The sequence below is a fragment of the Eptesicus fuscus genome, chromosome 14 (assembly GCF_027574615.1).
Source record: "Eptesicus fuscus isolate TK198812 chromosome 14, DD_ASM_mEF_20220401, whole genome shotgun sequence".
In the NCBI taxonomy this organism is placed as follows: domain Eukaryota; kingdom Metazoa; phylum Chordata; class Mammalia; order Chiroptera; family Vespertilionidae; genus Eptesicus; species Eptesicus fuscus.
Genome location: NC_072486.1, coordinates 34,837,259 through 34,850,119, shown reverse-complemented (window position 1 = coordinate 34,850,119; position 12,861 = coordinate 34,837,259). Strand labels below are relative to the sequence as shown.

Sequence of the window (12,861 nt, the reverse complement as noted above, 5' to 3'; positions counted from 1 at the left end):
ATGACATAATTAATCATGTTTGGTATAAAGCATAACAAGATTTTTTTTTTAATTTTAGAGTTACATCCAATTTAGTAGTTGTGTGTCCTAGAACCAAAATTTAACATTGCAATTGCTTCATGCATATTAAAGATGATGATGTTCACTTTATAAGGTTGTCCTGAGAATTAATAAGATACCACATGCATAGGTAGTGCAGTTATTGAAATAATGAAAAACAAATGAAGTCCTTCAGTTGTATTTGAAAGGTTCTAATATATTAAATTCACTAAGCAAAATTATAATACATTACTGTCTCTTTTCCCTAATTTTATTTCTTCTCTTCCCTCGATTATTTCATGTACTTTGTGGCTGAGCATACTCAATTAATGGACATGTTATCTTCTAATAAATGTTTAGATAATGGAATAATTCATTAAGACATAGCACTATTTAAGCTAATTCATGCTGTATCTTTAACAGAAGTTAGGCAAATAACTTTAATTTTCATTAAATTTTAAAGATGTCTTATTTTTGCTAAGTTGCCTCATTACAGCTGCATATGAGTATTCAGGTAAAATGCTAGTTCTATCTTGCAAAACCAGTAAAAATAATTACATTAAATACTTTTGGAAGAATCATCATTTCCATAATATTGAATTTCAATCCATGAACCTGTTAAATCCCTCCATTTATTCAACTTTTGGTCCTCGCCTTGTATCCAATACGCCCAACCTCAGCTCAAAGTCCACTATCCACTATAGCATCCTTCAGCCAGTCTCTACTTTAAATTTCCACAGCCAAAAGCCCACACATGAACCTTCTCTCTAGGCAAAAGCACAGAGGTATATGGATCACTTATCTACGCAAAATGACGCTCTTTCTGTGACCTAATACTCACATTCTTTTTCCAATAATCGATTCTGTTCTATCTCTCCCCCCTCATTCGTTACATATAATAAAACAAATTATTTAATTGTATTTTTTCTGTCACTGTGGTTATGTATGTGCCTCAGAAACAGAAAAAGTGTGGGAATTTTCTTCCATCCTCTCCATTCTATTTTGTTATCCATATTCAGACAAAGCCATTTATTCATTTAACAATTTTACACTCTTCTTAGTCAGCTACACTTCACAAAAGCATAGTGGAAATCAGGTGAGACTTTTTTGTTGCATAATGATTCCCTGCAAAAGCAGATTCGGTGAGAGAAGGTTCACGTATTTACATGAAAAGTAAAAATGAGGTCAGCCAAGAAAGTGGTTTCTGAGGCTGCAGAAACTCTGGAGGAGTGAAGGAGCGCTCCCAAGAGCAGTTATTTTTAATCTCAATCTGTCAATAAAAAGATTCATATAGCTTCTAACCAGAACCTGTTAATTCTCATCTCTTTTTTTCTCATCCCACAAACTCCATCACTTTCATAGAGGCTCAGGTATTACCTTGCACACGCTCATATTCTTACATATTTCCCCACAATATCATTGCAGATCACCAGCACCGGCTACCAGGAGCTTTCAGGCATCTTCGGGCCCACATAGTAGATTAGCAGAGCGTCAGTTCTCTGGGGAAAGGAACTGTTCTCTGTCAACCCTTGTAGCCTACACAGAACCTGGGACACACACATGCTGACTAAACTAAATTTGATCATTGTTATTCACAAGGAACATTTTTCATTTCCAAATATCTTCATCTCACAGATATTTATGTTTGTTCAACATACTCTGAGATTAAAACCTATGATTGTTTTGTACACAGTTTCTTTTGAATAATTTTTTAAGTATCTGCTCAATTAATAAGGTTCCTTTATGAATTTCTATTAATATATATGGTAACCAACCACACATTCCATTTTCTCTGGAGAGAAGTATTCACACATAAATACCCATATAATAAATACTTATGTATCATACATATGAATCTGCTTTAATACATTTCATCTCATTTTTGGAAAATAAAAGGCCTCATTGCATCACTAAGATCACAAGAGGAAAGTACTTTCAAATTGTTACATTACTTACATTGAAATAGAAGTGAGACACTCAAGAAATAACATTTAATGTTTAATAAATGTTACAAAACCTACAATATAAATGTTCTTACCCAAGTCAAATAACCTTTTAAAGATGATAAATAAATATTTATATAATAATATTATCTTCAAAAATCATTTAATAGTGACTTTCATAAATCCTAAGAAAAACCCTATTTTACAATGACTTTTTCTTACACCAAAATCTTTGCTACCCATATCAATGACTCACTCTAGTCTCCAGACATGGCTGTAAACACTTTTCAACTCTCCTTAAAAATAAAATCTACCATCAAAAAATGAAGAAGTGTTCCCACTGAGGACATTCAAAGGAATTCATCACAGTACTTAAAGTCACCGCTATGTGAGAGATTATACAATATAGTCTGAAGAATAGAAAGGTAACATCCCAATTTAAACTTTAGGGGAGTCTATGTAACACATGGATTCATGTAAGTGAGGGCTGTGTGTAAACTGTGAAGTGTGTGTGGTGAGAAAGCTTTATTAATTGTTAGGGATGATGTTTCTTTCTCACAATACCAAGCAATACCAAGGGTCTCTTCTAGAATTTCACTACCAGATCCACACACAAAAACCATCTTATTTATAATACAGAAGAACAGCTTCCTGGAAGTTAGAACTGCATTCAAATTAAAGGAAAGAGTAAGTTTATTTGGGTTCTACTCACATCCACAAGCTGATTGACTCCACTTGCTGTTTTTGCCAGTGTGACAAGGTCTTCTTGCATCTTATCCACCCATGACTTGATACTGCAGACATTAGAGAAGAAAACATTTGATTATATCTCTGGCAAATTAAGGCCACAGACAGCCATTTTATAGTCATGATGCAGATAATTCATCAAATTGCCTTTAAATATTTCTTCTCCCTCCCAGCTCTCATTATGTCCACCCTCTCATCCCATCTACAAATTATAAAGCCAATGAGACTTTACTGTAAAGCCCCTTAGAATGCTGAAATACCCCCAGATAAGAGAAAAATGACATGATTGCCATGTCCAATGAGGATAAATTTGCTTATTTTTTATGAAAATTCCATTTAAAATTAGTAAATAGAATATTCTAAACTAAGCCTTATTCTTTAGCTTACACGTCTTCTGGATATAATACTAAGGGTGTGCTAAGTGTAGAACATTTTTTAAAATGCAAGAAAATGAGAAATATTTTAAATGTCTCCTAATTTAATTACCTAGGGATAACCACTGCTAACATTTCATGTATTCCCATTTAGTCTTCTTAAATTACCTCACATGGCTGAAAGCATGCTATGTAAAATTTATGTATCTTTTCTTTTCCTGAGGTCATATGATAAATAGTCCTATGCCATTATAAGTATCTTATTTATCCAACTTCTTTAAATTTTATTAACACTAAATGTTTTATAAAGTGCTATTTTATAAAGGAAACTGAACTTTGTATTTCATAAGTGCTGGGATCATGGGTATTTAACCATATTAATCTTCTTTTCTTCAGATAGATAAGTTTCAATACTACTATAAGGCGGCCATTTTTTCCCCCAACTAAACTTAAGTGCAACAGAACAAGAAATTAAACATGGAAAGAAGTATAACATGAAACAGGGATTTAAATGAGGTGTAGGAGAACACATAAAAGAATAATGAGCTAATAAACTAAAGGGGAAGAAGCAAAACCTGAAAGTCAGTCATAAAAAGAATGAAATGCCTTAGAAGAAAACACAGAGGTTTGATTTACATGTGCAACAAATTAGTTAGCAAATTAAATACATAAACGCTAGGGATACTTTTACACAAATGAAAATAAGAAAGAATATTTATTGAACCATGCTGTATGAAATTGATACAAAGAAGATAAATCAATATCAAGAAACAAAAAATAAAGGGGAGGAGGGTACAAAGTGGAGAGAAATTTATAGATTCATTAAAATCAAGTATGCATAACCACATTATTCTAATATTAGACTTTGTGCTGCTTATGAGCTGGTGCGTATATTTGAAACATATTATAAATACTAACTAATATTCTTATTACTACTATTAGGTAAATATAATTGTTCCTATTTTTACATTTAAAACAATAGGTTCCAGTAGGAAACTGGGAGGAGCAAAGACCGTTGACACCATTTTCTAATTCGGGTCAGACTACCTCATTTCTCCAAGCAGTTACTAAACAAGTCCTAAAACCCAAGGAAAATGAATCATCTCTTCTCAAGTATAATTCCCAACATTGACAAATAATAAAAACTGTTATATGTATCTTATATATCCCTTTAGCTGGGAAACCAAGAGGCAAATAGCATATATGTAAAAACATGAACTTAACTCATGCCTGAATTCTGATTTATGCTAAATGGTCTAAACCTTTCATTCTAACTTGACACCTGAGTGTACTGTCACTGCCACTGTTCATTGGGGTGAACCTGTTTTGGCTGAAAAGCAATTCAGGACTCTTCCAATCTTCTCTGCCCCACTGACAAGCTATCAAGAACACTTTATAGGAGCAAGGATTATTTTTCATGGATATGACATGGTGCCTGGTTTTCCTAAAAGACATAAGAACTCTGCCTCCCATTTAAAAAGGACATGTAAGGATTTAATCCTTTTCATTGTGTAGAGGGCCTCCTGGGAAGGCAGCTGAGCATTCCATATTGGTCTCTCTTACCCTTTAGGGCAAGAGAGACCCTATTCTCACAATTCAATTGCTCACAGCTGTTGCATGAGCTCTCTGTTCAGGTCGAGGTTGAAGTCTCGAGATGACTGGTGCCATGGATCTGTCTCTCACCCAGTGGGGCGAACTGAGCCCTCCCTGGAGAAGAAACCCGGGTTCCACAAGATATGTGATCCATGCTGGGGCCCCGCCAGCAGGCGAGGGGATCCAAAGGCAGGTGCTGGGCATGGAGGCCACAGGGGCATAGGCTACCAAGGAGACAGAACTGAACCTCACATCACCCTGCTTGGCCCCAGAGGATGGCTGGTTAGCCAGAGACTGGTAAGATTCCTCAAGGAAGGAACAACCTAAGACAGGCACAGTCGCAGAGGGGCCATCAGGAGAGAATTTGGGATCAACAGAGGTGGGGCACAGACCCTCACCCCCCCAACACTGCAGGGGCCTGAACCCTAGTCCCTTCTGAGGGAGGTCTCCTGCTCCCATGGCTGCTTCGTGCTTCCCATGCCCAGCTCAGATCAGGACCCAGGTGATCGACAGAGACTTGGCCGACAGCAGCTGCCCTCTCACTCCAACAAGAATTGTTTGAGTTGTCTTGTACCTATGGTGTGGGGAAGTGGGTTTATGATATCTAAATCCAGCCTACCACCAGGAATGCTCAGGACCTACTCAAGAAGGCAAATAATCCCTTCCACTAATATTTACAAGGTAAAATAAGATTGTTGTTAGAGTAATAAATTTGACAGTAAAATAGTAGTCAAGTTTTCAGGCAAATTTAAATTGTCTAGTTGAAACAAGCGAATACTCTAGAAAAATTAATTGTACTGGACAAAAAGGTGTTCCTAAAGTGTTAACTAAAATTTGTAGTGGTACTTCATCTCATGATAAAATTGTGCACCATGTAATGAACCTAAAACAGTAATATTATAGTGCAAAAAATTAAAATTTAAAAGCCATCAAGACTACATTATAAAATTTTCAAAAGCCTCCTAACATTTAAATCAAAAAAGGAGGGGATAGTAGAAGAATATCATGTAAGGAAAAATATCCTGTAAGTAAAATACATCTAGAAAATTAATACTTTAGAAAATTAATTGTAAGGCTAAAAGCAAGACACCCATGAAAAACACACAAGCCAGAGGAAAATCATTTGGGCAAAAAATGAAATAGGATCCCAAGTCAAATTTATAGAAAATATTCCTTTATTAACTTTTGGTCAAGAATATGTTTGTATATTTTCAGAAAACAACTCCGAGACCATGTGGATTCCAGCAACAGAGAGGAATCAGCAGGACTACTCCAGCCATGAAGACAGAAGAGAAGCAGTCCAGAGATGGAAGACGCTGACGTGGCCTTCCCATACTAGCAGTCAGCAGCTGTGCATCACTGCAGGTTGCCCAGGACCAAACCAGAGAGAGTCGGACCTGCATTACCACCATTTGTCCACCATCCAGAACTGAAATGTCAGTGCTGACATGTACACATAAGGAACTGTGTGACATTGAAATTGGGTCTCAAAAGAACTGTTGGCCCAGAAAGAAACTCACTATAGACTGATTCATTTGCCTGTCACCATAACCATTATTGCTTGTCTCATTTTTGGTTCTTATAAGTGTATTTCTAATAGCACATGATCCCACTCATCTAGGGGAAATAATGAACAACATAGACTGATGAACAAGAACAGACCCAGAAACAAGGAGGCATGGATCAGACTGTCGGGCCTCAGAGGGAGGTTAGGGGAAGGTGGGGGTAAAAGGGAGAGATCAACCAAAGGACTTGTGTGCAAGCATATGAGCCTAACCAGCGGTTAAGGGCAACAGGGGGGATGGGGGCATGTGTGGGGAGGGGTGTGGGATGGGAATGGGGGGATGAGGACAAATATGTGATACCTTAATCAATAAAGAAATTTAAAAATAAAAAAAAAAGAACTCTGCCTCCCAAACCTGGAGTTAGAAGAATATATATGACTAGGAAATATGCAAAGATCCCATTCAGCATAAAAGTAAAAAATGACATAAGGGGAAATACGCATATGTGCAAATTATCAGTATTTCTATTTCTAGGTAAATTGTCAAGCACATATTTATAATCACTGAGCACTATTTCATTGACTGTCTCCAGAATATACTATAAAATTTTGGAGAAAGTTAGAGGGGCTATATAGCCTTTTCATGTAAGAAGAAACCAACAGAGCACTCCAGAAGGAGTCTTACATGGCATGGGAGACTTCGTAAGGAAATAAAAACCCAAAGAGATGGTTAAACCTGAGTGTTCTTATGCTAGACTTGATAAAGAATGGAAAGATATGACAGGTCAAAGAGCTGTGCAGAGTAAACTGAGGGAAACTTAACAAAGCCGGTTCATGCCTGTTCCTTTCTCCGTCCCTGGTCTCTGGAGATAAGGACACAGCTTTCCCTCCGGGTATGGGTGGTTGGGGCGGTGTGGGGAGAAGGGGAGGCGTGTAACTCTCACGTGAGGGAAGGTCAGCAAGTCTGACAAAAATTAAAGTTTAAAAAACTTAACCTACCTAGCTTTCTACCCTCTTATTTACTTCAGCCTGTCCCTGAAATTCATTCTCTACCTTCATTATGAATAAATTCCACAACTACCCTGATATCACCTTTGATAAACTGCCAAACTAAAAAAGATTCTCTTCTATCCACTAAACTCCAAAGCACTTTAATTGGCTTTATGCTTATTTTCCTGTATACTTTCATGATTAGGTGGATATACATTTATACTTATTTGTCCCTGAATCCTCAATATTTTTATTAAAGTGTCTTGCATATAGTAGGCAGACAAGTAGTTATTGAATAAACAGAAAATATATTGAAATAAAACTGCATTATTGATTTTTAAAGCACAATTATATTTAATACTTTACAGGGATTAGTAAATCTCTAGAGAACATAACTTATAATTCCAAATCTGTCAAGTGGGTATTGAATGTCATAGGAAAAAATTATCTTGTATTCTCTCTCTGCCCTTACAATAACTCATTAGAGTCGACTAGCAGAATGCTTCCCACTGTTTGAAGATGTCTGCAGACTCAATGTAGTTTGGAGAATTCACTGAGATCTTTAAATATTGAAGCAAATATTTTATTGAATAATTAAGATCATCTTTTATATCATCTGCTTCACTTTATGACACAGAAACAGCACAAATTTAAAAGCAAAAATATAAAATATTCAAGTTTTCATGAAAATTGAATTAAAAATATTTGGCATGTAATTATTGTTCCTTTTCAGGTTGGATTTGCCTGTAAAATGGCTTTAAAAAGAGTAGTACCTAGTTTGGAAAACTTTTTAAAAAGAATTATGGTAATCAATTTCATTTTGCATGCACTTGGAGGAAGAGCAGATTCAGAACAGCACAAATTATACCCAATTTAATCTATTGAAAAGTATAACAGTTGAGTACAAAGTGTCAAGTCTGCACAGTTACCCATTTAATTGTTTTAAATGCTACAAAGAGATTTTCTTTGTTGGAAGAATGGAGCCAAAGCAATAGCTAAGCATTGTTACCTAACTGTCCTTCCTTCCTATATTCAATATGGTCAATTTTCTGACATAGAGACAAATGCCCGAATCTACTGCTATTAGTAAGGAGAGAGCATTAAAAGCAGACATCTTCCTTCGACACCCTTCTTGAATTATCCAACTAGCAATTATCTTAGATACCAGAGCCAAAAAATAAATAAATGGGAGACGCAGAGAAGAGCAAAGGGAAAGGAAGAGGCTGTTACAGTCAGGGACATAGAGGAGGAGTGGGCGCGTGAGAAGTCTCTGCAGCCCTTGTTCTAAGGCAATGCTCTGCCTATGCCACTTTTTAAAGAAATCATTTTATTTTTAATCCAAGGAAATACACATAGCTATGCCCGTGGATCTTGGAAAAAAATAAATAATACAAGCTCTAACAAGCTGACCATTTCAATTGTGTTCATATATAAGCAGCTTGTTCATAATTTTGAAGTAATAAGTTCATATATTTCAAGCGTTCCACTTGCTATAAATATCCCACCAATGCCAAACTGCTCCTATTTTTTGTTATATAATAAACCACCCACAGTGTTCCCGTATTTGAGTAAAAATTATATAAGTAAGCCAAAGATTTAGATAACCTAGACACACTATTTGCTAACTGTGCAATTCTTATAACATAGATAACTATATTATGAAATACAAGTGTGTGTGTGTGTGTGTGTGTGTGTGTGTGTGTGTGTGTGTGTAAAAAGAGTGCTTGATATTACATTAAATCTAGGATTGTTTGTGAGATGGGTGTCATGCCAGAAATGTTAGTTCTTAAAATTGTTAACAATTTAAGCCATTTTCAACAAACTGTTTTTAGAAAGCTATTTTGACTTGTGAAATGTTTCAGTATTCCATTTTTGCCTAGAGTCAATATTGTAAGCAATGTTAAAAGGCATCTGATTTTTGCTAATTACAGTATAAAGGTAAAGTGCTTGAGGAGTAGGGAAAAAAAAGGCTTTATCACTAAAATCTGATTCATAAGTTGATCATGTTCCTCTGCCTTTATGTTCTGTTAGCCTTTGCTGGTGTGTGTGTGTGTGTGTGTGTGTGTGTGTGTGTGTGTGTGTGTGTTTAATCCACTTTACAAATATACATACTCATAATTCTCGAAAAACAAAGATTCTTTATGAGATCTCCTTTTCCACCATCTTGGATTAATTTTTGTTTTATCCAAGCATTTTTCATTGTTTCTTTATTTAGTTAATACCTTTTGCCTCAGCGTAGGCTTCCAGCTTCCAAGACAACAAATGAGCAATACACGCAGGGTTGATATTCATGTAGTTCCACCGATAGCTGGAGGGGGACGGTTCTCAGACAGGGATTTGATCCCTCGAGGCTCTGGGAGCTTTGTTGTTTTACCTTCCCCATCAGAGCTAGTTACAACCCCCAGCACAGTCCCTGTGTGGCCTGGAGCCAAGGGAGGGGTCCCGCGTGGCCACACAATCTGCTGCTGGTGTCTCTATGGACCGAATGAGCTGGATTTCTAATTGCTCATTACAAAGCCTCCATTCATTTTATGGAAGGTCTCCCCTCTCAATGTTTATCTATACTTTTTCACTCATTGCAGATTGTTCGCAAAATTTATTTCAGCCCAATTCATGTGTGTAAATATTATTTAATGTCATGATAAAAATGGCCTCATTTCCTTTCTTCTCTGAATTATTAACCTAGCTTCCGTAATATTTTCAATACTGCAAAACACTATAATGCTTATGATGTTTAGATTCTGATCTAAATGGCCAATCCACTTCCCCACATGGATCAGTATCCGCAGCCAAACCATTTTAATTGTTTCAGCAACATGTCAACTCTGTCAGGTTATCATGTTGCCTACCAGCCTGACGTTACCTCTCTAAGTCGCTGCAGTTCCTGAAAATCACCCTGTAAGCCTGTGCTGCAGGTCCTTTTTCTTCTGGACAATCTAAGACCTCGAATCCCTAAAAACCTTTCTTTTCCCTAAGTTCTTAAGATATACATCGCCTGCCTTACAAAATGTCACACATATTAATATACTGTGTTATGCTAGAATTATTTTTCTCCAACAATACTTCATTTCCTTGGACCACAGCTTATAGTTCTGTATTCTGAGAGGATCCAGCATAGTTCTGAACACAAAATGGATGCTCAATAGATAATAGATAACACTTAATTAAGTACCTTGTGCCAGGAGATGTTCTAAACATGTTATGTGAACAAACTCTTTAATTCTCACAAAAATCTATTGAGGCAGATTCTATTATGAGCCCCACCTTACAGATGAGGAAACTGAATTACAGAGGTTACATTACTTGCATAAGGTCACAGAGTTAGTAAGTGGTAGAGTTAAGCAGTTTGCCTTTAGAAGCAAATAGAGTACATGCATTAATAAATGCTAATCAATGCGGTGATCTGAAACACGGCTTTGTGCTTTCCATCATTAAGCCACCAGTCATCCTCAACTCTCCTCTCATCATAACTTTCAAATGTCTTGTGGTGTTAGTTTTTTTTTTATTTTATAGCATAGCGTATCGCTGGGTTCTAAGCCTGCTGTTGATGTAAAGGGAACAAATGACAATTACAAAAGTCTTATGTTTACATGGCAAGAGAAAAAATAAGTTATAATTAGAAAGTAAACATTTAAGTAATTGAGAAAACCCAGGCATTTTCTTCCCTAAAAAGGCCTTTTTGGAAATATGCACATATTTCTTCAATGCTGTAATTTTTCTTCAAATTGAATATTTCCCATCAATATTATCAAGTAAACAAGAACTGTTTATTTTATTTACAAAACCATAAATTGAGCGCCTTTCGTTAGCATAGCAAGACATCCTCAGTTTTAGGTGCACAGCAATTGACCCTCATATTATTCACAACATGCACACACTTGACATGAAGTAGCAGGTTAGATGTACAGTCAGCCCTGATGTGTTTTAAATATGTAATATTCTAAAAGCAACATTAAATCTTTCAAATATCAATGGAAAAGATGACTGTTTCAGCTGGCCTTCATTGTTTTCCTGATGCAGGCTCCAACACACACACAAATGCACCCATGTAAAAGCCTGGCCCACTTCTGTGGTGCCCCCTGGATAGACAGCCCACAGTGTAATTTGTCTGACAGCTGTTTCAGAACCGAGTTTATTGAACAATCAAAAAGCCGTCGATGCAAATGTATTAACCTGCAGATTAGAAAAGCAATAACTCTCTTCCTGAAGACCCTTAGAAAGGGACATTATAAGGAGAGCCTGTCTCCCACACGTTTGTTCCTTGAGTATTAAGCACAGGATTCTCGAAAATAATGAAATGAAACCTTTAAAAATGAGACAGTAAATATCTTACAGCTCAGAAAATATATTACCTTTTAATTGCTTTCAACCTTTTTGTCCCCTCTGACGCGTGGTTCTCCTTGACCCTGTGCCTGAGCTGCACATTCACTGCCCTTGTGCCCCCCCCCATAACCCCCGCCCCCATGGTCTGAGTGGACCAAGCACTCCAGGCAAAGATTGCTTCTCAGGACAGGAATTACAGCAGCGCCCTTTCCTGCCCTGCTCAACAGAAACACAAGGCTAAACTTTAAAAAAAAAATCATTATTGCAGTGAAATTAACAATGAGAATTGTGTTTAAAAATAAATTGATGCTTATCAAATGGTGGCAAAATGACAATTTTAGCACTATGCAATAATTACTTGTGAAGAATGTGAAGCTTTGGTGAAAGGTTTATACAAATGTCAAAGGAATACAGGAAAAGAACTCAGCTTTAATTTCTTGATAACGACGTCAAACATTTGTATTTGAATGAAGATTTCACATGATTGGCTGCTGTTTAAATAACAATTTTATAAAATCATGACCTTTTATGAATTCTAAGTGAAAAGGTAGGTGAAAATCTAGGCAATTAAATAGAAAAACTATATCAAGGGGGGAAAGCACTTTATGTAGTTAATTCCAACTGAAGCATCTGTGTCATACTCTCAGTAAATTTAAAAAATGGTGTAGCCCAGCGAACATGGCTCAGTGGTTGAGCGTCGACCTATGAACCAAGAGGTCATGGTATGATTCCTGGTCAGGGCATGTGCCCAGGTTGTGGGCTCGATCCCCAGTGTGGGGCATGCAGGAGGCAGTCCATCAATGATTCTCTTTCATCACTGATGTTTCTATCTTTCTCCCTCTCCCTTCCTCTCTGAAATCAATAAAAATATATTTTTTTAAATGCTGTAAAGCATGATCATGTATGTATAAGTTACTTAGAAGGCTTTTTTAAAAATAAAATTATAATTAAATAACTAACATCAGATGATTGATTTACTATTACAAACAAAAAAGAAATTTAAAAAATTCAAGTCTTGGGCATATTTTCCTTATTAGGAAGCAAATAACAAGATGGTTACTAGAATTTAAATTATTTATATAAAATATGAAATAAACACTGTAACAGACAGTGGTCAATCTCCTAGTAGAAAGTCTCATTTGTGTTGATGTTTACATCTTCCACATTTGAAATAATTCTCCTGCAATTAGAAGGAAAGACTTGAAAACTGATCTCATTCAGTCATTTTAGAAATAGGTAAGATGCATTTCATGAGCCCTAGTGAAAAGGGCTGGAGGGCCCTGCTATAACTCTCATGTAACTCATCATCTTTATGAAACATGAAGAAATTATGAAGCAGCCAGTAACA

General features: G+C 36.3%; 1 protein-coding gene across 1 annotated transcript in view; it reads right to left on the bottom strand.

Moving 5' to 3' along the window:
- The window catches only part of CACNA2D1 (calcium voltage-gated channel auxiliary subunit alpha2delta 1), a 380,220-nt gene that overhangs the window by 303,510 nt on the left and 63,849 nt on the right, over nucleotides 1-12,861 (bottom strand). Inside the window, exon 2 of the mRNA XM_028158049.2 lies at nucleotides 2,695-2,776. Coding sequence (XP_028013850.2) covers nucleotides 2,695-2,776 — 82 coding nt within the window. The remainder of the gene's footprint in view (nucleotides 1-2,694; nucleotides 2,777-12,861) is intronic.